General features: G+C 50.3%; 2 protein-coding genes across 2 annotated transcripts in view; both read left to right on the top strand.

The window, feature by feature from the left end:
* TULP3 (TUB like protein 3) overlaps nt 1–10,276 on the top strand; it is a 41,711-nt gene extending 31,435 nt beyond the window's left edge. The window contains exons 7-11 of the mRNA XM_056117787.1: nt 638–750; nt 4,923–5,037; nt 7,908–8,006; nt 9,008–9,179; nt 10,143–10,276. Of these exons, the coding sequence (XP_055973762.1) occupies nt 638–750; nt 4,923–5,037; nt 7,908–8,006; nt 9,008–9,179; nt 10,143–10,276 (633 nt within the window). The remainder of the gene's footprint in view (nt 1–637; nt 751–4,922; nt 5,038–7,907; nt 8,007–9,007; nt 9,180–10,142) is intronic.
* Nucleotides 10,277–12,533: 2,257 nt separating this feature from the next.
* TEAD4 (TEA domain transcription factor 4) overlaps nt 12,534–25,600 on the top strand; it is a 129,480-nt gene continuing 116,413 nt past the window's right edge. Inside the window, exon 1 of the mRNA XM_056117788.1 lies at nt 12,534–12,590. Coding sequence (XP_055973763.1) covers nt 12,534–12,590 — 57 coding nt within the window. The remainder of the gene's footprint in view (nt 12,591–25,600) is intronic.

Consider the following 25,600-nt stretch of genomic DNA (forward strand, 5'->3'; position numbering starts at 1 on the left):
GACCAGGAGGTTCTGGGGATTGAAGCAGAACTTTCTCATGAAAAGTATATGGTGCCATCCGCTGAGTTCTTTCTCCAGCCCTTGAAATAGGGTCTCTCACACCTGACTTAAGCATAGAGTAACTGGGGTTTCGGGAATGACCGACCTGCCCCAAGTTGCGGTTCTAAACTGCAAAGCAAACTCACACTAGATTCCGCCCTGTCTCCCTGCTCCTGCCCTTCCTGCTTGTCCACTAATGTCCACCTCTGGGCAGGGTGAGGAAGCGTGAGTAGCTGGAATTCGTTCATGTGAGCTTACGGGGATGTAAGTGCCACACGCACACGGAGATTAGAAAGCAGTTGCACTTCTGTGAGTGATGGAAGCGTTGGGGATACTTGTCTGTAGAGTTGGACGTATACTCATGGTCCCTCCGAGCACTGCTGAAATTGACCCCCAAACACCTCTGCTTGAACCCCTCACGCAAAAAAAAAAAAATTTCACGTGAATTAAATCTGTTTCAAAAAAAAAAAGAAGACCAGAAGATTGATTGTATACATGATTGGCTCTTACAAATATGTAAATATTTGCTAAGTGAACATGTATGACCCAGCATGGTGGTGTGCTTCATTTTTGACCAGCATTCCTCTCTTTGTCCCAGGTATTTGTTCTAGCAGCTAGAAAGCGTAAGAAGAGTAAGACATCCAACTACCTTATTTCCACCGATCCCATTGACCTATCCCGTGAAGGGTTAAGTTACATTGGCAAACTCAGGTGAGCAGCCTTGGTTTTCTGTCTTCTTTAAAAAGAAAGGGTGGTGGGAGGGAGTGGAGGGGAAGAGGCCGGAGCCATAGCACAGCAGGTAGGGCATTTCCCTTGCATGCGGCCGACCCAGGTTCGATTCCCAGCATCCCAGATGGTCCCCCGAGCACTGCCAGGAATAATTCCTGAGTGCATGAGCCAGGAGAAACCCCTGTGTATCACTGGGTATTTACCCAAAATAATTATAATAAGAGTAAGTAAAAAGTAAAGGCCCTCCCGTTGATCATCGATTTGCTCGAGCGGGCCCAGTAACGTCTCCATTGGAGACTTTGTTGTTACTGTGTCTGGCATATCGAATACTCTCGGTAGCTTGCCGGGCTCTCCGAGAGGGGCGGAGGAATCGATCTCGGGTCGGCCATGTTGGCTGTGTGCAAGGCAGACGCCCTACCCGCTGTGCTATCGCTCCAGCCCTGGAGAGATAGCACAGCGGGTAGGGCATTTGCCTTGCACGTGGCTGACCCAGGTTCGATTCCCAGCATCCCATAGGGTCCCCTGAGCACTGCCAGGAGTAACTGAGTGCAGAGCCAGGAGTAACCCCTGTGCATCGCCAGGTGTGACCCAAAAAAGCAAAAAATTATAATAATAATAAATAATAATAACCCCCCCCTGGGCTGGAACGATAGCACAGTGGTAGGGCGTTTGCCTTACAAGTGACCAACATGGCCGACCCGAGTTCGATTCCTCCACCCCTCTCAGAGAGCCCGGCAAGCTACTGAGAGTATCTCGCCCGCACGGCAGAGCCTGGCAAGCTCCCCGTGACGTACTCGATAGACCAAACACAGTAACAACAAGTCTCACGAAGGAGACGTTACTGGGCCCGCTCGAGCAAATCGATGAACAACGGGAGGACTGTGACCGAATAAAACCCTCAACAAAAATGCAAAATATTAGCATGATGACCGTTTGAGCTGTCTAATGAATGGTCTGGGCTGGAGCGATAGCACATCATGTAGGGCGTTTGCCCTGCACACGGCCGACCCGGGTTTGATCCCTCCGCCCCTCTCAGAGAGCCCAGCAAGCTACCGAGAGTACCCCGCCCGCACGGTGGAGCCTGGCAAGCTCCCTGTGGTGTATTCGATATGCCAAAAACAGTCACAACAAGTCTCACAATGGAGCTGTTACTGGTGCCCGCTCGAGCAAATCGATAAACAACGGGAGGACAGTGCTACATATATATGTGTGTATACATATATAGGGCTTGAGAGATAGTGGAGTGTGTAGGGCCCTTGCCTTATACATGGCCAACGAATCCCTGGTACCACATATGGTTCCTTGTGCCCTGCCAGGAGCAATTCCTGAGGCAAAGCCAGGAGTAAGCCTCGATTCTTTGGCCTATTGGGTGTGACCCAAACCATCTCCCTCCACCTACAAAGAGATCATATGGGGTTTAATGCTTTGGCCTTGCATATACTGTGACCCGTTTTTTTGTTTTGTTTTGTTTTTCTGGGTTTTTTTTTTTTTTTTGCTTTTTGGGTCACACCCAGCGATGCACAGGGGTTCCTCCTGGCTCTGCACTCAGGAGTTACTCCTGGCGGTGCTAAGGGGACCATATGGGATGCTGGGAATCGAACCCGGGTCAGCCGTGTGCAAAGCAAACGCCCTACCCACTGTGCTATCTCTCCAGCCCCCTTTTTTTTAAATTTTATTTTCCCCTTACACTTTATATAAACACGGTGGTTTACAAATTCATGATGATTTGTTACATTCAGTATACCGACACCAATCCCACGACCATTGTACCTTCCCACCACCATTATCTCTAATTTTCCCAACCACCCCTTAAGCCTGCCCCTGAAGCAGGCCCGCAATAATTTATTTTACATTGCTGCTTATAAATAATTTGCTAAAAGAATGAGTTAGGAAATGTTTCCTTAGAAGAAAGTTAGTGAAGCTTGTTGTATCTCACCATGGAGCCATTAAGCCCTCGCATAAGAGATTACTAAGATGTCGTCACAGGTTAAGCCTTCTGAGTTTATATTTTCTTTTTTTTTTTCTTTTCTTTTTTTTTTTTCTTTTTTCTTTTGCTTTTGGGTCACACCTGGTGATGCACAGGGGTTCCTCCTGGCTCGGCACTCAGGAATTACTCCTGGCGGTGCTCAGGGGACCATATGGGATGCTGGGAATCGAACCCGGGTCGGCGGCGTGCAAGGCAATCGCCCTACCCGCTGTGCTATCGCTCCAGCCCCATTGGTTTATATTTTCTGACTCGAGATTGGTTACCTTCTACGTTATACCCCAACCAATCAGATGTGCTACTGGTTTATCATTGTTGTAGAGTTTGAGAAGTTATTCCAGGAAGTCCAATACTTATTTATTTATTTATTTATTTTTTGCTTTTTGGGCACACCCGGCGATGCTCAGGGGTTCCTCCTGGCTCTGCACTCAGGAATGACTCCTGGCAGTGCTCAGGGGACCATATGGGATGCTGGGAATCGAACCCGGGTCTGCCGCATGCGAGGCAAACGCCCTACCCACTGTGCTTTCTCTCCAGCCCCGAAGTCCAATATTTTTAATGGGGTGATACAGCTGGAGTTAACTTTTTTCTTTTTTTTAATTATTATTATTTTTTTCAAGATCTACATGTGAAATTTTAATTTTTTTCTTTTTCCTTTTTTTTTTCTTTTAATTAGTGAAACACCATGAGGTACAGTTTACAAACTTTCGTGCTTGGGTTTCAGTGGAGTTAAAATTTTAACTGGGTCACAACTTTGGGGTGACTATATGATTGCCGCGGCTTCCGGAAATGCAGGGACATGGGGAAGGTAGCCCATCCCCGACTCCGTGGGACCCTGGAGATTTCAGTCCCAAGACTCGCATGCCTGAGTTTTTCAACGTATTAATCTCTGGATGAGGCTCTTCCTGAATGGTGGAGTCTGGCTGGAAGCATGGTGGTGATTGTGGAGTGTGGAGGCTTTTGGCTACCAGGACTCTGTTTGGGCAGGTGGTGGGCTCACCCGTCCCTCTCCGGGGTGCCCTGGATGACTCACCTTACACAGGGTTTGGTAGAATCTCTGCAACTTGCTGGTCTTTTCTTTTCTTTTTTTTTTCTTTATTTTTGGCTTTTTGGGTCACACCCAGGGCAATGCTCAGGGGTTATCCTGGTTCTTCACTCAAGAATTACTCTTGGGGTTACCTGGGGGACCATGTAGGGTCCCGGGGATTGAACCCAGGTCAGCCATGTGCAAGGCAAACGCTCTACCCGCTCTCATATTGCTCCGGCCCCTTGCTGGTCTCTTTTGAGATTTACTTGTGAATCTCTGGATCGTGGCTGGTGATTGAATTTACTTGGCACTGGAGGTGGTTCGTGGTTGTACCTCCCTGGGAGATGGGGGGAAATAACTCATCCCGGACTTTGTGACCCAGTTTACATCTTGGCTCTGGGGTTGGAGCAATAGCACAGCGGGTAGGGCGTTTGCCTTGCACACAGCCAACATGGCCGATACAGGTTCGATTCCCATCATCCCATGTAGTCCCCCGAGCATCGCCAGGAGTAATTCCTGAGTGCAGAGCCAGGAGTAACCCCTGAGCATCGCCGGGTGTGACCCAAAAAGGAAAAAAAAAACAAACAAACAACTAGGAGACTTGGGGGTGGGCTCGGCACACTCTTCATTGCATAGGGACTATTCCTGTCTCTGTGCTCAGCAGTGACCCTTGGTGGTGCTCTGGGTACCACATGCAGAGCCAGGTTAGTTGTTTTTTTTTTTTCTTTTTTTTCTTTTTGGGTCACACCAAGCGATGCACAGGGGTTACTCCTGGCTCATGCACTCAGGAATTACTCCTGGCGTTGCTCGGGGGACCATACGGGGTGCTGGGAATCGAACCTGTGTTGGCCATGTTGGCTGTGTGCAAGCAAACACCCTACCCACTGTGCTATCGTTCCAGCCCCTCCTAGTGGTTTTTTTAAATTTCTGAATGGATTGAGCCACTCGTGGCAGAGCTACGGTAGCTGCCAGGGAAGCCAACCCTCGCTTGGACCAATGATCTCTGAGGAGTTGACGAGCTGTTGGGCATCAGTTTGGCGACAGGCCAGGCCTGTGGGCATCCTTCTGGGCCTGCTCCTCCGAGGCTGCTTCTGCTGGGGAGAACCCAGGAACCAGCCTGACGACGCTTTCTCCTGCTTCCAGATCCAACCTCATGGGGACCAAGTTCACCATTTACGACCACGGCGTCAACCCCAACAAGTCCAGCGGCCGGGTAGAAAAGTGCTACATGAGGCAGGAGCTGGCGGCCATCAGTTACGTAAGTGTCCAGCAGCCGCGTCCTGAGGCCATCCTGGATGCGTCATGCCTGCGGGAGCCTATGCTCAGCTGGCGGGGGGTGTCACTTCCCACCCCGGTTGCCTCCTAGTTGCGGGCTTTCCTCCTTTCTGTAACTGACATTTTCTCAAAGTAACCAGCTTTTTTTTTTTTTTTTTTTTTTTTGCTTTTTGGGTCACACCCGGCAATGCACAGGGGTCACTCCTGGCTCTGCACTCAGGAATTACTCCTTGTGGTGTTCGGGGGACCATATGGGATGCTGGGAATCAAACCCATCTTCCCTTCCACTGCCAGCCTGACCTCTTTTTTTCCTTTTTTTTTTGAAATTCAATTTTTTTTTTCTTTTTGAGTCACACCGGTGATGCTCAGGGGTTACTCCTGGCTCATGCACTCAGGAATCGCTCCTTCTGGTTCTCGGGGGACCACATGGGATGCTGGGAATCGAACCTGTGTTGGCCATGTTGGCTGCGTGCAAGGCAAACGCCTTACCCGCTGTGCTATCACTCCAGCCCCCTCAATTTTATTTTTATAGAGTTGTTTACAATAGTTCATTACAGAGAACATTCAAACACCAATCGCACCACCTACCACCTTCCCGCCACCATAAGAGGGAAGTGTGTGAAGGTTGTTGTATTTTATCCTGGAGCCATGTAACCCCTTGTATAAAAGATTAAAAACGGGGCTGGAGTGATAGCACAGCGGGTAAGGCGTTAGCTTTGCACGCGGCCAACCCGGGTTCGATTCCCAGCACCCCATATGGTCCCTCGAGCACTGCTAGGAGTGATTCATGAGTGCAGAGCCAGGAGTTACCTCTGAGCATCGCTGAGTGTGACCCAAAAAGGAAAAAAAAAATATATATATATATATATATATATTAAACCCAAACAGATGTGTGCCACTTTTGGTACATCTGGGGGGCTAGAGTAAAAGAGGTCGCATGGCCGCATCTGCTGCGCATTCCAGGACATCCGTGTCGCTCTCTCCGGGCGCTTTATTTCATAGTCTCTGGATCTTGGCCGTTGATGAGATGACATGGCGCTGGGGGCAGTTTGTGGGTGTGACTGCCAAGCTACTGGAAAACTGGGGAGCTGGGGGAGGAGGTCCAGCCCCGTTCCAAGCGAGCTTGGAGATCTCAGTCACGGGTCCTGCATACCTGGGTTTTCCTGCCGGTTCCCCCATAGGTGGGGCTCATCCGAGTGTGTGGAGGGCGGCCTTGAGCATCAGCCTGACCTCTTGACGGTTACATTTGGACCCCCTCGCTCACAGTAGTGTTGGATCTGGTGGGTTAGCCCTCACCTAGATGTAGACTGCAAGGCTGCATGGTAGAAGTTCCGCAGGGCCCCGGGGCCCTGCTACGCCGTTGAAACTCTTCTTTGTGTGGGGAGGGCAGTCCTACCCGGTTGTGCTCAGGGCTTGCTTCCGACCCAGAGCTCAGGGCTCACTCCTGGCTTTGTGCTCTAGGGTCCGTGTGGGATGCTGGAGATTGAACCTGGGCTGGTTGTGGGCAACGCAAGCGCCTTACCTGCAGTGCCACCTCTATGGCCATATAATGAACTTGTATTAGTTCTGAATGATTGCCGACCCGAGTTCAATTCCTCCGCCCCTCTCGGAGAGCCCGGCAAACTACCGAGAGTATCTCGCCCGCACGGCAGAGCCTGGCAAGCTCCCCGTGACGTATTCGATATGCCAAACACAGTAACAACAAAGTCTCCAATGGAGACGTTACTGGGCCCACTCGAGCAAATCGATGAACAACAGGAGGACCGTGACCATGACCGATCAAATTCAGTTCTACTTCTTGTTGTTGTTGTTGTTGTCGTTGTTTTGTTTGGCAGGGCTCACCCAGTGGTGCTCAGGGCTTCTTCTGGCTCTGCACTCAAGGATCATTCCTGGCAGTGTTCAGGGACCCTGTGGTTGCCAGGGATCAAACTAAGGTCAACTGAGTGCAGGGAAAGGGCCCTACCCACTATATTGTCACTCTGGCTCTCAAATCTGATTTTTTTTTCTTTTTGGGTCACACCCGGTGATGCACAGGGGTTCCTCCTGGCTCATGCACTCAGGAACCACTCCTGGCGGTGCTCAGGGGACCCTATGGGATGCTGGGAATCGAACCCGGTTTGGCCGCATGCAGGGCCAACGCCCTACCCGCTGTGCTGTCACTCCGGCCCCTCAAATCTGAGTTTGACAAAGTGATTTTGGCCTTCTTTTCTCTTCCTTTCCCTAATGCCCTTGTATGAACTTGGCCTTCATCCTTCTGGTCCCTGGCACCAGATCCCTTTGCTTTTTTTTCTCTCCTCGCTCAGCACACATCTTCCATCCTGAACTATCCCTCCAACCATCAGTGACTTAGTGGTCCCTTCTCTATCCCAGCTGCCTTCTCCTCCAGCTCATGAGGCAGGCTTCCAACCATGGAGCAATCTTCCTGGCCCTTGTGTCTACTGTCCTTGGGTGTCAGTCTCGTATTATGTGATTTATATTCCACAAATGAGTGCAGTCATTCTATGTCAGGTGAAATTTTCAATATAATCAGTATTCAGAGTGGGTTTTTAAAAGTACTGTGGTACTTTTCTACTCTGTTTCTTTGTCATGTTTGAAGTTTTGGGCCATGCCCAGTGGTGATTGGGGGCTCCCCTGGCAGTGCTCGGCTGGCCTTGCGGTAGTGGGAATTAGCCTGGGCTCACTCATGGCAAGCCTGCACGCAGCCTGCAGAGCTGCCCGGCTGGCAGCATTCGTTCTCTTTGGAAAAATAGCTGCATGCTCCTAATTTACATGACCAGGCAGGTCTTAACGTTAAGAAAGTAGTCTTTTAGTTTTCCCTTTTGTTTCAAAGTTCTGCCTTGTTTTTCTGTCTAGGAAACCAATGTGCTTGGATTTAAAGGTCCTAGAAAAATGTCTGTGATCATTCCAGGACTGACGATGAATCATGAGCGAATCCCAGTTCAGCCACGAAATGTAAGTAAGAACACAGCAAAGGACCAGATACAGAGGGATCGATACTTCCCCCTACCCCCGAAAAAAAAAGTGTGTGTGTGTGTGTGTGTGTGTGTGTGTGTTGTTTGTGTGTACACTTTAAAAATTGTGTAGGATCCAGAGCCATAGTGTAGCAGATAGGGCATTTGTCTTGAACAAGGCCGACCCCTGTTCGATTTCTAGCATCCCATGTGATGCCCTGAGCCCACCAGGAGTAATTCCTGAATGCAGAGCCAGGAGTAACCCCTGAGCACCCCTGGGTGTGGCTCTCCAAAAAATTAATCATAATTATGATAATGCGTTGAGATTTCTGATCCCGGTAGGCAATTACCTCGCTCCACCTAATACTTCTGTGTTTTGTTGTTGTTTGGGGGCAGGGGGCCAGGTGCCAGGGATCATACCTAGGCTCCAGCATGAAAAACACGTGGATTGACCATTGGCTGACCTCTCTGACCCTAACCAATGAAGGATGTGTTGGTCCATCCGGCGCAAGGCTGCAGCTTCTCCCAGGACAGCTCTCCTAGTAGTTTTTTGTTTTTGTCTTTTTTCTTTTTGGGTCACACCCGGCGATGCTCAGGGGTTACTCCTGGCTCATACACTCAGGAATTACTCCTGGCGGTGCTTCGCGGAACCACATGGGATGCTGGGAATCGAACCGGGGTCGGCCTCATGCAAGGCAAACACCCTGTCTGCTGTGCTATCACTCCAGCCCCAGTCCTAGCAGTTTTGAAAGTGGTCATGTTGCAATCACTGAAGTCTGTAAAGAGAAATCCCCTTAGACTACGATTACAGAGAAAACAAAAGCCAGCCCGGCCAAATGAATCAAAACTGGAAAGCAAGCCCGCTTTCCAGCTTTGGTTCATTTGGCCAGTTCTGAAAGGAAGAGAATGTCCCCCCTCCTCCCCCCGCCGTGTTCCTTAGAGGGTGGGGGGAAGGGATCCCTTCTGGTGCCCGGCACTGGACCGCGCTGCCCCCTCACACAGGACCACGAGAGCCTGCTGTCCAAGTGGCGGAATAAGGCCATGGACAACCTGATCGAGCTGCACAACAAGGCCCCGGTGTGGAACAACGACACACAGTCCTACGTGCTCAATTTCCGCGGCCGGGTGACGCAGGCATCCGTGAAGAACTTCCAGATCGTCCATGAAAATGAGCGTGAGTCCACTGGCAGGGGCGGACTTTTTTTTTTTTTTGTGGGTCTCACCTGGCGGTGCTCAGGATTTATTTCTGGCTCATGCACTCAGGTATTAGTCCTGGCAGTGTTTGGGGGACCCTATGGGATGCTGGGAATCGAATCCGGGTCGGCCGCATGCAAGGCAAATGCCCTCCCCGCTGTGCTGTTGCTCCAGCCCCCTCAAGACAGGGGCAGACGGGAATGGACAAAAAGGCGCACAGACCACACTGGGTGGGGGTGGGGGCTGGGCAGATCCAGTCCCTAGCACTGACCGAGGCCTTCAGGAGAGGAATTTTGGAGAAACGTGTCCTTTCTCGGAAAGACCGAGGCGACTGTTGTGCATCTGACCCCTTGTGCCAAGAGTGGGAGAGATTCTGATGAGCCCACGTGGGATCTCCAGCAGATGCAGATGTCCTTGCTGTGTGCAGAAGGCCAAGGCTCCTGGCCCCTACCCAGCCGGCCGCTCTGGACTCGCTTCTGTCCATTTTTTTCTTCTTTTTTTGCTTTTTGGGTCACACCCGGTGATACACAGGGGTTCCTCCTGGCTCTGCACTGGGTCTCACCTGGCGGCGCTCAGGATTTATTCCTGGCACATGCACTCAGGTATTACTCCTGGCGGTGCTCGGGGGACCCTATGGGATGCCGGGGATCGAACCCGGGTCAGCTGTGTGCAAGGCAAACGCCCTCCCTGCTGTGCTATTGCTCCGGCCACTGGGCTTTCTGTCCTTTGAGCCCCTCCCCCGCAGTCAGGAAGGGTCTCCCGCTCACCTCAAGCAGAGGAACAGCCCGGGAGCATCCTTCCCGGGGAGCCGACTTGCACCCCTGTGTCAGAGAGGCCGGCCAGTCGGTCGGAGGGTCTAGCGCGAGTCTGTTTCTGTGTCTTCAACGGGCTCCTCGGAGTCCGACGCCAGCGGCTCTCACAGCCTCTCTGTTTCCATCCCCAGCTTCCTACATCGTCATGCAGTTCGGGCGCGTGGCGGAAGATGAGTTCACCCTGGACTACAACTACCCACTCTGTGCTCTCCAGGCCTTTGCCATCGGCCTGTCCAGCTTCGACAGCAAGCTGGCCTGCGAATGAGGGTCCAGGCAGCCGCCGGGCAGGGCTCGCTCCCCAGCAGGCCATCCTCCACACAGAGCGCGCCCCCCTCCCCAGATGACCCCCCTTCACCCACGGAAGGCTGACAGTCGCCCCTGGAACTCAGGCATGGTCCCTGAGTGCACCAAGTCTATGTGTACACACGCCTCTGAGACCGGGCAACACCCGCGGCACCTCACACAGAGACCTGTGTACACGCATTGCCACGGGTCTCAGGCGTGGCAGTCCAGGTCGGTCAGGGACCCCCTTGCACCAGGGGAGACCCTCAAAGGCACCCAGGGCAGGTCTCTGCTCAGAAGCCCCCGGGTGATTTTGGAAGTTCTCGCCCAACACATTTTGTGCCTTAAGAGTTTGATTTCCTGGGGCTGGAGCGATAGTATAGCGGGTAGGGTGTTTGCCTTGCACGCGGCCGACCTGGGTTCGATTCCCAGCATCCCACATGGTCCCCCAAGCACCGCCAGGAGTAATTCCTGAGTGTATGAGCCAGGAGTAACCCTTGTACATGGCCAGGTGTGACCCAAAAAGCCCCCCCCCAAAAAAAATTTGATTTCCTGGGGCTGGAGAGAGAACACGGCACATAGGGTGCTTGCCTTGCATGCAGCCAACCCATGTTCAATCCCCAGCATCCCCTGGTGTTCCCCAGGCCCCACCAGGAGTGACCCCTGAGCACAGGGCCAAGAGACAGCCCTGAGCAAACCCAGGGCTTCTAAGCATTGGAAAAAGTCGTTTCTGAAGTTTGATTCCCGACGCTCGGAAACAGGAAGTTAGAATCAGGTTCTAATGATTAACTACTCTAGTTTTGAGGATTCTTAGAAGATGTTTTTTCGCATTCTTTTTAAAATTTTAAATCTCTTAATTTTTTTTTTAAGTCTCACCGGGAGATACACAGTTACAAAGTTGTTCGTGTTTGGGTTTCGGGCCTTCAATGTCCCAGCACCCATTGGTGGCTTCCCGCCACCGATATCCTCAGTTTCCCTCCCGCCACCATTTTTTTGAGATTTTAAGAGAGAGAGATAGTTCCCTGAGTCCCCTCCACCCTCTTGGCCGGTGGTCATGGGACCCCAGAAGTGGAAGGTAGACAGCACCAGTTCCAAGGCAGGGACCCAGAGAATCCACTTTTTTTTGTTATTCTGTTTGTTTGGGTTTGGTGTGGTTTTGCCCTTTTTTTTTGGTGTTTTGGCAAAACCTGAGGTCAGTGGCCATTTTGGTGGGTCATCATGAAGGAAAATGATGACATTCGCCCCTCCTGATGTCGTGGAGGGGGAACCGTCCCCACTCAGGAGCTCACGGTCACCGGGAAGCAAACCTAGACTCGCGTGCGTTTGCTTTGGCTTGGTGAGTCAGAGGCAGCACGGGGTGACCACCCGCCTTCCTGGCAGGCTGGGGGGAGCCCTGATGCCGCAGTGCCCGCCGCTCCTTCCTGCCCAGAGCAGGACTTTTGGAAGTGGCCAACTCGGGGGCTACTCCTGGCTCAGAGCTGGTCCCCGCCTTCAGGGGGCTCTGGGCAGGTTTATAATCCGCCCAATAAGAACATCATCCTGGGGCTGGAGCCATAGCACAGCGGGTAGGGCGTTTGCCTTGCACGCAGCTGATCTGGGTTCGATTCCCAGCATCCATAGGGTCCCCCGAGCACCACCAGGAATAATTCCTGAGTGCAGAGCCAGGAGGAACCCCTCTGCATCTTTTTTTGGGTGTGACCCAAAAAGCAAAAAAAAAAAAATAGAAAAGAGAACATAAGAACATTGTCCTAATGTCACACTGCACGCACCGGCCACCCCGCAGACTGTCTGATTAAGCCCTGGAATCACTTGACTTCTGCCTTTATTCCTGACTACAGGGGGTGCCGCCCCCCCCCCCACAGTGTCACAGTATTACAGTGGCGTCAGTGTTCAGGGACATGCGGGAGGTGAGATGTGTCGGTGTCCTGCTCGAAGGGACGGCAGGAGAGGCTTGGCCGAGGACTGGCTCGCGGGAGGGGGCTCCTTCCGGTTCAGCCTTGCTTCCTTTCTGTCTCCTTGATCAGTGCATGGGGGACCCCGCCCCCATGATCCCCACAAACGGCTCTCAGGCTCAGGGACCTTGGGGGTCCTGCAGGCAAAAGAGGGGCCGAGGGCAGAGGTACAGCGTCCACCTGGGCCTGGTTCCAACGCCCTCCCCAGCAGAAAGTGGGTGGTCAGCTGAGCCCCCCCACAAACACCCCCCTACACACACATACATATTCTGGTCGCAGAAGCCCCCCATGGCCGCAGCCAAAGCCGTGAGCGGCTTTCATCAAGACCACTGGCCTTCGCTGCCAGTGGGTCCTCAGCGGTCATCACAGGACCTCTGGTCTCCATGTCCAGCCTCGGTGCTGGGGACCGAGTGTCAAGTCCATGCAGGACAGGATGCAGGGAGAGCAAGTCATCACTTCCCTCCTTCCTGTTTTCGTGACCGGGCTCTGGACTGGTCGCACCATGAGGCAGAGTGAGCTGGGGAGACACCAGGACCCTCTGCCGCTCCCTGCTCCTGTTCTGAGGGGCTTGGCTTCCGCCCCACCCAAGGCTGTCCACCAAGTGCCTCATTCACCAAGTGCCCACAGCCCCGTCCAGTGGACTGGCCGAGAAGCCGCCTCCTTGGAGCAGAAACTTCCTTCTTCCTAAGTCTGGTAGATGGTAGTTGGAGGGGAACCCCCCCCCCGCCCCCCGCACCGAGGTACACAGAGGGACTCCCGCTCCCGCGGCCTCTGGGACCGCACGGATTCCAGCTGTGTGAACTCTGGCTGTGTGTGCAAGAGACTGGGTTTGACGTATTCGACATATTTATACCTTTTGTATGCTTTTAGAAATAAAAGATAATTTATATGAAGTCCACGAGTGTCACTTATTTTTTTCTTGACAACATCCCACCCCTCCCAGAGTCCCTGCTTTGTTCATCCTGATAGTCGCTATTGCTGAAAGCAGTGGAGTACTTGGTTCTCTGATGCTAAGTCTTCACGTGGAAGTTATTAGCTTGGGGGTGGTGTTTGATTGCTATTCCGGTTCTATGCTCAGGTGGCCTGTGGTATCAGGGACCATTCGCCACTCACTGAGCCAGGACGGCTCCATAGCGCCACCTCCTGGACGCCCTCTATAAGCGCATCAAAGATCCCGATCAAGATCATCCTGTTCGTCGATTTCCTCGAACGGGCACCAGTAACGTCTCCTAGCTAGCCCTGAGATTTTAAAAGAGCCATTTCAATGCTCTTTCAGGATTAGGAGAATAAGACCCATCATTGTTACTGGTATTTGGCATATTGAGTACGACACGGGAAGTTTGCCAGACTCTGCCGTGCGGGCAGGATACTTTTGGTAGCCTGCCAGGTTCTCCAAAGGAGATACCCAAAGGAAAAAGAGGCACCACAGCCTCTTTATGTACTTCACCAACTAGTGCTGGCGCCTGACCATCCATCCCCCGGGGAGGAGGGGGCGGAGGGGTGGGAGGACAGTTATGCTTCGGTGTCCTTCGATTCACCCTGCAGACTCAGCTCCACAGAATTAAAAGGCTAGAGGGGTGCAGGCTGACTTGGGACTGTCCTGGCTTATCGGTCGTTGCCGTTTTGTTCCGTCCAGTGGTTCTCAAGTCTTAGAAGTCTTTTTTTTTTCCTTTTTGGGTCACACCCGGCAATGCACAGGGGTTACTCCTGGCTCTTCACTCAAGAATTACTCCTGGCACTGCTTGACTTGATCACTTGATCACTTGACATCCTGTTACTCAGAGATTTGCTCGAGTGGGCACCAGTAACATCTCCATTCGTCCCTGTCGCGTGCTAGTGTAGCCCAATGGCATCTGCTCGCTCCAGGAACATGAAGTCTCAAACCTATCATTCAGGGTCTTGACGACGAATTCTGACCATCTGGTAGGTGGGCAGCCACGTGGTCTTTTGACGTCCCGTGGAATCCAGTCGGTAATGGCTCTAGTCCAGTGGTCGTCTCCAAATCACATTACGTGTCCAGGCCATCTAATTTTCGATGTCTTGGCAAACGAGACAGCGTCCCTGATTCTCGATCATCGACGGAGTTCGGAACTCCGGATTCTTTCTCTCACTTGAGTGAAGTGTGATACTCCAAGCATAGCTCTTTCGATTCCTCTTTGGGAGACCCAAGTAGCATTTTCTCATCCTGTTTTCATAGGGCCCAGGTCTCTGAGGCGTATGTTAATGCAGGAGAAACAGTGGAATCAAAGAGATGTGCCCGGAGCCAGAGGTTCTTCATCCTCTTAGCTATTTCTTCCACGCTCTTGAAGGCATTCCATGATGCTCTCTTCCTCCTGCACAACTCAGTTGCCAGGTCATTTGTCATGTTGAGTTCTTGACCTAGATCTCAATGCATCTCTGCTGCATTCAGAGATGTTCATTCCGTTGAGAGTGAATGGAACGTCAGGAACTAAGGGGACCATATGGGATGCTGGGAATTGAACCCGGGTTAGCCCTGTGCAAGGCAGACGCCCTACCTGCTGTGCTATCGCTCCAGCCCCAAGCCTTAGAATTTTGGCTCGGAGGAGGGAGACGGCTTCCAAGCTGCCAGAGGTTTGTGTTCACAGCTCAGCAGCCTTTCTGGGGCCAGCAGCGCTTGGGGTACCAGGCCCACACCCAGACTCGCTGCAAGGGGGCAAGGTGGTAAGAAGTGGGGAACAGGGGGCGGGGAACTGACCACCGGGTGCTCTGCCTGACCTTAGCCTTGGAGTTTTCTCTCCTGGTTAAGTGTTCTACGCAGGGGCTGCAGTAGGGCCCTCCCCTTGCACACGGCCAACCCAGGTTCCATTCGTGGCACTCCCTAGGGTCCCCGGAGCACCACCAGGAGTGATTCCTGAGTGCAGGAGGAACCCCTGAGCATCTCCAGGTATGGCTCAAAAGCAAAACCAAGTCTTCTAGAGAGATGCGGTTCCTGGTGGTCGCCAGGTATGCAGGGAGCATATGCCTGTCGTTCTCTCTCTCCATCTGGGAGCTGGCGGGCTAGGAAGGAAGCATGGTCTGGAGGAGAAAGGATGGAAGAAGGCAGAGGAGGGTGAGAAATTAGATTGAGACTTTCAAAGTTGAGTCTAGAGCTGGAGCGATAGCACAGCAGGTAGGGGCATTTGCCTTGCACGTGGCCGACCTGGGTTCGATCCCCAGCATGCCATATGATCCCCTGAGCACTGCCAAGAGTGATTCCTGAGTGCAGAGTGTCAGGTGTGACCCAAAAAGCAAGAAAAAAGAAAAAAAGTATAATCGTGTGTGTGTGTGTGTTTGTGTGTGTGTTTTGGGGTCACACCCTGATTAGTCCCCAGAGCTGTTCTTAGCTCTGAGTTCTGGTACTGCCCCTGGCAGTGCTCAGGGGACCATTTGGTGCAGAGCCTCCCACATACAACATATGTGCCCTTGTTCTCTCTGCAACAACCCCAAATCTATATATATTTTAATTTATCTATATTTATATATGTATCTATATACATTTATGTATAATTTTTTACATGTATAAAGTTTAATAAACTCCACATCTATAGAATGTATCACTTGATCACTTGATACCCCGTTACTCATCGATTTACTCGAGCGGGTGCCAGTAACGTCTCCATTCATCCCTGTTGCGTGCTAGCGTAGCCCAATGGCATCTGCTCATTCTAGAAACATGCAGAGCCTCAAACCGATCATTCAGAGTCTCAACGAAGAAGTCTGACCATCTTGTAGGTGGGCGTCCACGCAATCTTTTGACGTCCCATGAAATCCAGTCAGTAATGGCTCTAGTCCAGTGGTCGTCTCTAAACCTCATTAAGTGTCCAGCCCATCTGATTTTTGATGCCTTAGCAAATGAGACAGTCTCCCTGATTCTTGAGCGTTGACGGAGATCGGAACTCCGAATTCTATCTCTCGTTTGAGTGAAGCATGATACTCCAAGCATAGCTCTTTGGATTCCTCTTTGAGAGACCTGAATAGCGTTCTCATCCTGTTTTCGTAGGGTCCAGGTCTCTGAGGCATATGTTAATGCAGGAAGAACAGTGGAATCGAGGAGAAGTGCTCGGAGCTGGAGGTTCTTTGTCCTCTTAGTTATTTCTTCAACGCTCTTGAAGGCATTCCAAGCCACTCTCTTCCTCCTGCGTAACTCAGGTGCCAGGTCATTCATCATGTTGATTTCTCGACCTAGGGTTATATAACTGTTGCATTCGGAGATGGTGGTTCCATTGAGAGTGAATGGAACATCAGGAACAAGGCTGTTTCTCATAAACATTGTCTTCGTAAGATTCAGCTGTAGTCCGACCTTTCCACACTCAGGGTCAAAGTCGGCCAGCATTTGTGCCGCTTGGCTGATGTTAGGTGTTATTAGAATGATGTCATCAGCAAAGTGGAGGTGGTGTAGTTGCTGACCATCTATCTTCACTTCCATTCCTTCCCATTCCAATCGTTGCATGATGTTCTCGAGAATGTATAGAAACTAAAAAAAGATTGTACTCTATTCCACACATACATAGAATTTTTTACAACATTTTTGTTTTACTTTTTTGGGTGTGTGTGTGTGTGTGTGTGTGTGTGTGTGTGTGTGTGTGTGTGCTACTGGGAATCTATGAGAACTATTTCTGCCTTATTTGCTAGTGTACTCACACAAAAAATTGTGATCACACAATAAGATTTTAAGTTAGGAAATGATGGAAAAATAGAAAAAGATTTAGGATGTTAAAAAATTAAGAGATTTTGGTTTCTTGGTTAAAAGTGATAATTTTGGGATTGGAGCGATAGAATAGCGGGTAGAGCATTTGCCTTGCACACAGCTGACCCAGGTTCAATTCCCAGCATCCCATATGGTCCCCCGAGCACCGCCAGGAGTAATTTCTGAGTGCATGAGCCAGGAATAAACCCTATGCATCGCCGGGTGTGACCCAAAAAGAAAAAAAAAAAGTACTTCCCAGAGCAACTCCCAAACAATTCCCAATCACCAAACTGACCTGGGTGTGCGCCTGAGCTCTGCCGAAGAAGGATGGAAGAAGGCAGAGGAAGGTGAGAAATTTGATTGAGATTTTAAAAGCTGAGTAATAGCTGGAGCAATAGCACAGCAGGGAGGGTGTTTGCCTTGCACAAGGCTGACCTGGGTTCAATTCCCGGCATCCCATATGATCCCCTGTGCACTGCCAGCAGTAATTCCTGAGTGCAAAGCCAGGAGGAGAGGAACCCCTGTGCATCGCCGGGTGTGACCTGAAAAGCAAAAACAAACAAACAAACAGAGGCCAGGAGGCCTGGGTCCTAGTAGGAAGCTTGCCACAATGGGGGGAGGGTTGTTGGGAGAGAGAAGGGACCACTATGACAGGGATAGTGGGTGGTGGTCACTCCGGACAAGACCTGGATGCTCCAAGGAGGTGAAGGGGTATGCTCGATACCCTTGAGCAACGGGATTGCAAGCCACAGAGCCCAAAGGGAAGGAAAGAAAAAGAAAAATGTCTGCTGCAGAGGTGGACCCGGAGCAGGAAGGAGACTGGAGACATTGGTGGAGGGGACATTGGTCGAGGGGAGGGAACACTGGTGAAGGACAGGGTCTCCACTTGCAAGACTGAAACTCAATCCTGAGCCCCTCTGTAACTTTGTGTCACACAGTTATCCGATACATTTTTTATAATTTATTTATTTTGAATACCCATCCCTCCACCAGTGCCCATTTCCCACCACCACGGATCCCAGAATCCCTCCCACCCCCACCCCCCCATCCCAACCCTGCCTCTGTGGCAGAGCATTCCCCTCTATTCTCTCTCTCCTCTTTTTTTTCTTTTTGGGTCACACCCTGCGATGCACAGGGGTTCCTCCTGGCTCATGCACTCAGGAATTACTCCTGGCGATGCTCGGGGGACCCTATGGGATGCTGGGAATCGAACCCAGGTTGGCCGCGTGCAAGGCAAACGCCCTCCCCACTGTGCTAGCGCTCCAGCCCCCGCACCCTCTCCTTTTGGGTGTTGTGGTTTGCAAAAAGTTAAGCCTGATTTTCAGGGAGAAACGTTGGATGATTTCTTTCCATTGATCACTTTGTATATAAGAAGATGTTGCGCAGCCACGTAAGCGGCCAGCGGTTTGGAAAAAATGTCCTGGTTCCCGCATGCCAGAGCTATGCTTGTAGAGGCTCATGGTCACCGGGGTTCCATCTGGAGAAGGCGGGATGCGGCACCTACCCCATCTGGGACTTCCCGGTGATCTCGGCTCTGTTTGGGACCTGGAGCATTCTCCGGGAGCTATGGGGCCTTCCAACCGGTTTTTTTCTTTGTTGCTGTGTGTCCCAATACATTTATTTTTAAGTTGTTTTTTGTTTGTTTGTTTGTTTGTTTTGCTTTTTGGGTCACACCCGGCATTGCACAGGGGTTACTCCTGGCTCATGCACTCAGGAATCACTCCTAGCGGTGCTCAGGGGACCATATGGGATGCTGGGAATTGAACCCAGGGTCAACCACGTGCAAGGCAAACACCCTCCCCGCTGTTCTATCGCTCCAGCCCCCTGGATATCCAATTTAAAAATTAAAAAAAAAAAAAAAGAATAGCCAGGAGCAGGAGGGTTACTGCCCTGGGGTTCCCCTCGCCCTCCCCCTCTTCCATCCCCCTCCCTCCCAACACCCTCGCAGGAATGGGGGGAAAAATGTGGTGCTGGAGTCAGCGAACTTGGTTCCCAGTCCGGCTTGGCTGTGAAGAAGATTAAGCCAAAGCAGGGGATTCATTGACTCCTGTTTGTTCCCTGTTGGCACTACTCCTGGGCCTGCCCTGTTGAGTTATCACCTGGGGGCTTCTTTGTGAGGGAAGAGAGGGCAGGAGAGACAGGCCCCAGGGACCCGGAGGGCAGCACCAAGAGGGGCGCCGTCTCCCCATCGTTGCCATAGCTGTGGTCGATCCTTGAGCTGCCCTTCAGGCAGAGAGCTTGTCACTGCGCGACCTCACACTGCATTGCAGTTCCGAAGCACCTGGACTCCCCAGGGACACACACAGTTCCGTGGGCACAAACTTCTCCTTTGTGCCTCACTTTCCCGCATGGCTTCCCAGTCTACCCCTGTCCCCCCACTCTTTTTTTTTTTCAATTGAATCACCATGAGAAAACTTTCATGTTTGAGTTTCGGTCATACAGTGATCAAACACCCATTCCTCCACCAGTGCACATTTTCAACCAGCAAAATCTCCAGTATCCCCCCGCCCCCACCCCATCTCAACCTTTCCCCTGCCTGTGTGGCAGACGATTTCCACAATACTCTCTCTCTACTTGGATTACATTCAATATTTTGACACCAGTCCCACCATTATTATTTTTTTAAGATAAACTTTATCTATTTATTTATTTTTATTAGTGAGACATTATGAGGTACAGTTGTAGACTTACAACTTTTGTGCTTGGGTTTCAATTATACAATGATCAAATACCCATACCTCCACCAATGCCCATTCTCCACCACCAATGATCCCAGTAGCCCTCCCACCCCCCCATCCTCCCCATCCCACCCTGCCTCTGTGGCAGGGCATTCCCTTTTGTTCTCTCTCTCCTTTTGGGTGCTGTGGTTTGCAAAAGAGTCAATGAGTGGCAATCATGTTTGGTCTATAGTCTACTTTCAGCATGCTTCTCCCATCCTGGGAGGATCCTCCCAACACCTTTATTTGGTGCTCCCTTCTCTAGCATGTGTGGTTGGCCTCCAAGCCAGGGAGTAAAATTCCTCCACCATTATTATTTGGAATTTTCCCACCACCACTCAAACCTGCCGAAAAGGCAATGCCAGACAATTTGTTTTGTATTGCTTGCCATGAATAGCATATCATGTTGCAGCTGTGCGCTCCTGGGATTCTAAACTTTTAATGATTAGGGTTTGAAGAGATCTCTGCATTGAGTTGCTTGGTTCCGAGATTCATTTGTGTGTCTCTGGATCATGGCCTTTTGGGAGCTTAATAAGTAGCCGGGGGCAGTTCGTGGGCGTCATCTGAGTCCCATCGGGGCTGGAACGAATGAGAGGGACCAACCCATCCCCTGTCCCGTGAGTCCTGGCGTTTGCCGGTACTGCTCCTGTATACCTGAGCTTTTTGTTGAGTTCTGGAAGATGGCAGCTGCCGGGATTGCCAGGGGGCAGGTGGAGGTGTCCCCTGACTCTTGAGCAGTTGCTCTTTCCCTATATTAGCTCTGTTTAATTTCAATGAAACTGGGGATGGAGCAATAGCACAGCGGGTAGGGCGTTTGCCTTGCACACAGCCAACCCGGGTTCGATTCCCCATATCCCATATGGTCCCCTGAGCACCGCCAGGGGTAATTCCTGAGTGCAGAGCCAGGAGTAACCCCTGTGCATTGCCAGGTGTGACCCAAAAAGCAAAAATAATAATAATAATAATAATAATAATAATTTCAATGAAACTAGTTGTCTGGCGATCAGCCTGAGACCCATTCCTTGTCCATCAGCCGGGGGGAACGACTGTTGGTCTCGAATGCACCGGGGCAGGAAATGGGATAGAGGCTCCTCACCCATTTCCTGCCTGGGGTGCGGCTGGGTGGGGGCGGGGGTGTGGAGACCATGGAGTCAAGTGCTTGGTCACTGGAAATGCAATCTGTGACCAGCCCTCAATGTCCTTGTCCCCCGGTGCATTTTTTTTCTTTTTTGGGTCACACCCGGCGATGCTCAGGGGTTACTCCTGGCTCATGCACTAAGGAATTGCTCCTGGCGGTGCTCGGGGGACCCTATGGGATGCTGGGAATCGAACCTGTGTCGGCCATGTTGGCTGCGTGCAAGGCAAACGCCCTACCCGCTGTGCTATCACTCCAGCCCCTGTCTTGATTGACTTTTACAGTATAATGTAACTGTGTATCAGAAAGTAGCCTGGTAAGTTTGTAATCACAGTATGCAGAGAGTGTAAGGTGAACTTTGGGTAGGTATCATTAATGTAGGACGGTCTGACTAATTCATCTCACTAAAGTTTAGAGCTGATGAGGGAATGGGGTACGTGAGTATCTGGGCAGGACATTTGCCCTGCGTGGACACAAGACACACATGGAAAATCCCACTCCTTCGGTCTCTGTTGCACGATATCCCTAGAGACCATTTCCTGACCATTTCCTTTCCTGTCCACTCGTTTTTCCATCATCCAGGTAGCAGAATTATTATTTAGATGTTACTTTCCTAACCTTCTTTCCTTAAATCTTAGACTTCAACATTTAAAACTCTTAAAAATCGGGGCTGGAGCGATAGCACAATGGGTAGGGCATTTGCTTTGCACGAGGCCGACCAAGGTTCGATTCCCAGCATCCCATATAGTCCCCCGAGCACCGCCAGGAGTAATTCTTAGTGCGGAGCCAGGAGTAACCCCTGTGCATTGCCAGGTGTGACCCAAAAAGAAAAAAAATCTTAAAAATCTCAGGATGAGGATGTGACTGGTGAGTCAGAGCAATTGCCTGGCATGTGTGTGTATGCGCTGGGATCCATCCTTGGCATCCTAAGTATGTCCCAAGCACCACCAAGTGTAGCTCATGGAACAATCCTGAAACATACTAAGTTTTTAGACATTTTGTACCTGGCTATTTCTGTTCTGTGTTTTTTTGTGAGTTTACTGGGGATTAAATCCAGAATCTCACAATTTCAAGGTCTCTGTAATTAGCCTGATCCCTGGTACTCAGCATCGAGTTCTTGGATATGGGTTCTCTGACTTCAAAAAAAAAATTTTTTTTCATGTTGTTGGGGGCCGGTGAAATAGTGCAGTGGGTGGGATTCTGCACTCAGGAATCACGGCTGGAGGTGCTGGAAAGATCATATGGGATGATAGGATGGGACCCAGCTGGCTGCATGCAAGGCAAGCGCCCTCCCTACTGTATATCTCTATGGTCCCCGAATGGGCCATAGGGCAAGGCTTGGGGCATGTCCAGCACGTCCGCCACCTGGGTTTGCGACCGGCACAACTCTGTCCCCAGCATCACCAGATGTGGTCAACCCTCTACCGCCCCAATTACTAGAACACCAAACACAAAGTTTTTAATTTAATTTTATTTTATTTTTTGCTTTTCGGATCACACTCAGAGATGCTCAGGGGTTCCTCCTGGCTCTGCACTCAGGAATTATTCCTGGTAGTTCTTTGGGGATCATATGGAATACCAGGGATCAAATCTGGGTCAGCCTCAAGGCAAACGCCCTCCCCGCTGTACTATCGCTCCTGCCCCTCACAAAGCCTTCGCTTCCCGCTAAGTATCCTCTGCGTTGCTCGCGCTACTTTTCTCCGGAGCATTCAGATCTTGGGGGTTTGTGGGCACCCTGGCTGACTCCAGAACGTCGAGATTTGGATCTTTACCGCGTTTTGTTTGACTCAGGCCTGGATGTGCGTTTGTAGGGGGATGTGTGCGCCATCTGGTGGACAATATGTGAAGTACAGCGCAGTCCTCGAGGCTGGGACGGCCCAAATTTATACGTGCGCTTATACACCGGCATATATTCCGTTTCCTTTCCCTTGTCATTGTCGTTCTGAAGACAAGGTTTTGTCCTTGGTTTGTGGGACAGGGCCAGTGTCAAACCTTGTGCCTGCAAGCCAGGTGCTCTGCCCCTAGAGACACATTTAAAAAGCGGTTATCAGGGCACACAGCAGACCCAGATTCCATCCCCTGCATCCCATATGGTCCCTCGAGCATCGCCAGGAGTAACGCTTGAGCGCAGAGCCAGGAGCAACCCCTGAGCATCGCTGGGTGTGCTCCCCGCAATGCCCCAAAAGCAAATTTCCTCCTTGCTGCACTCTCTCTGGCCTTAATTCTTTTTTTTTTTCACCTTTTTTTAAGATTAATTAATTAATTTATTTGTTGAATCACTGTGGAAAAAGTTACAAAGCTTTCAGGTTTAGGTCTCGGTCATGCAAATATCAAACACATTTCCCTTTACCAATACTTATTTTTCCCCACAAAGAACCCCAATAAACCCCCCCTCCCATCCCTCCCAATGCCTGTGAGGCAGATGAATTCTAGTTAACACTCTATCTACTTTGATTAGATTAATTGTTTTGACCAAAGATGCACCATTATTATTTAGAGTTTACACCCCCAAATCAGACCTGCTGAAAAGGTATTGTGAAATAATTTGTTTTCTACAGCTGGTGATAAGAATCAAATGATGTCGCGATTTTGGATTTCTGGTATTTTACTTATTAAGCCTGGAAGTATTTCCGCTGAGAGTCAGATAATTATGAGATTGGTTTCTGTGCTCTGGAGCCATGGCCGTGCCAGAGAGCCGCTTGTGGGGGGCAACTCCTGACCTCGGTAGGGTGTGAAGGACGAGCCGGGAACGCCCCCCCCCCCCTTCCCATGAGGTTTCAGTCGCCCCATCACAACGGGCTCATACCTGGCTTCCCATAAAGCTCCGAAGCGGCTGACTGGTCTTGATTCTCTCCTTTCTTTCTTTCCTTTCCTTTCTTTCCTTTCCTTCCCTTTCTTTTCCGTCTTTTTGATTATTTTCTCAGTCTCTTAGGCCTTTGCCTTTGCTCTTCTTCATATTCTAGTTTGGGGGCTTGAAGGCCACAGCCGGCTGTGCTCAGGGCCACCCCATAGCAGTTCGGAGACCACACAGTGGGGGACCCTCAGAGCCAGTGCTTCTGCGTGCCCAGCACTGCCCTCTCCTCCACCCCCTTTGAGTGACCTCCTCAGCCTGCTGTCATGTTCTTTGTCTTGCTTTTTCCAGCGTTAATTCATTTTTATTTGAAATATTCTTGCTGCCTTCAATTTTTCTTCTTAGCCTTTACCTGAATCTCGTTTAATTTCTTTTTTGTTTGTTCGTTTGTTTTGGTCCCTGGCCCGCACATGGCAATGCTCTGGGATTACTCCAAAGACCTTACCCCTGAATTATCTCTATGGCCCTAAATCTATTTCGTAAAATGAGCAAAAAGCAAAAATGATTGCTCCTTAGTGACAAAAAAAAAAGAAAATAACCTGAGATCTATAGCAGCAGTTTTTCAGTCTCTTGATACCTGCAGACTGGTATGAATAAGAGAAACATTTTACAGACCACAAAAGCAGAAATCAAAAACATGACTGAGACTAAGAATATTTATCCCGCCTTGCATGCGACTGACCCAGCTTTGATCCTCGACATCCCAAGCACTGCCAGGAGTAATTCCTGAGTGGACAGCCAGCAGTTACCCCTAAGTACTACAGGATGTGGCCCAGAAAGGCAGAAAGAAGAGAGAATATTTATCAATATTTATAATAGAACCACTATATGATGCAGGCAGAACCATAATTTGCTAAGTAGCATTAAATTTTTTAAAAAAATTTATATTAGTGAAACACCATGAAGTACAGTTGTAGACTTACAAATTTGTGCTTGGGTTTCGATTATACAATGATCAAATACCCATCCCTCCACCAGTGCCCATTTCCCACCACCATGGATCCCAGTATCCCTCTCACCCCCATCTCCCCCATCCCACCCTGCCTCTGTGGCAGGGCACTCCCTTTTGTTCTCTCTCTCCTTTTGGGTGTTTTGGTTTGCAAAAGAGGCATTGAGTGGCAATCATGTTCGGTCCATAGTCTACTTTCAACAGTAGCATTAAATTTTTGCAGGTCATCAAAATATTTTTATGAAAGAGAGCCAGTCCACAGAAAATCACTCTGATTCAGCATATAAATTGTTATTTTTTTCGAATTCCAAATGGAAGAAAATATAGAAAACTAGAAAAAGGTCATCCATAGTTGTAGCAGCTAAAAAAAATTTCACTGTGTGTTCCTGTAGCTTCTCCCCTTTGCACATGTATTTATGATTGTATTTGAGTAATTTATTGGAATTAAACCCAGGTCTCATGCAATCAAGGCTTGTACCTCACCACTGAAACAATCCCTGGCAATGGGTTTGCTTTTTTTTTTTCCTTTTCTGGGTCACACCCGGCTTTGATGCCAAGAGCTTTGCACTCAAGGATTACTCCCAGTAGTTGCTGGGAGACCATATAGGATGCTGAGGATTGAACCCGGATTGGCTGCAGGCAAAGCAAATGCTCTACCCACTCCAGACCCCCAAATTTAAAAAAAAATTAAATCTACTGGAGTTGGAGTGATAGCTCAGCGGGTAGGGCGTTTGCTTTGCACGCGGCCCACCTGGGTTTGATTCCCAGCATCCCATAGGGTCCTCTGAGCACCGCCAGGGGTGATTCCTGAATGCAGAGGCAGGAATAACCCCTGTGCATTGCTGGGTGTGACCCCAAAAAGAAAAATAAATAAATAAATAAATCTATGATATATTCCCCTTTCTCTTTCCATTTTAAGGCAACACAAAGCAGTGTGGATTTTTTTTTTAACAAGGTGTGGGGGTTGCACCCAGCAGTGTTCTGGGGCTTGGTCCGGCTTAGGAGTCACACCCAGA

This window comes from Sorex fumeus, unplaced genomic scaffold (genome assembly GCF_029834395.1).
Source record: "Sorex fumeus unplaced genomic scaffold, SorFum_2.1 ptg000036l, whole genome shotgun sequence".
NCBI lineage: Eukaryota > Metazoa > Chordata > Mammalia > Eulipotyphla > Soricidae > Sorex > Sorex fumeus.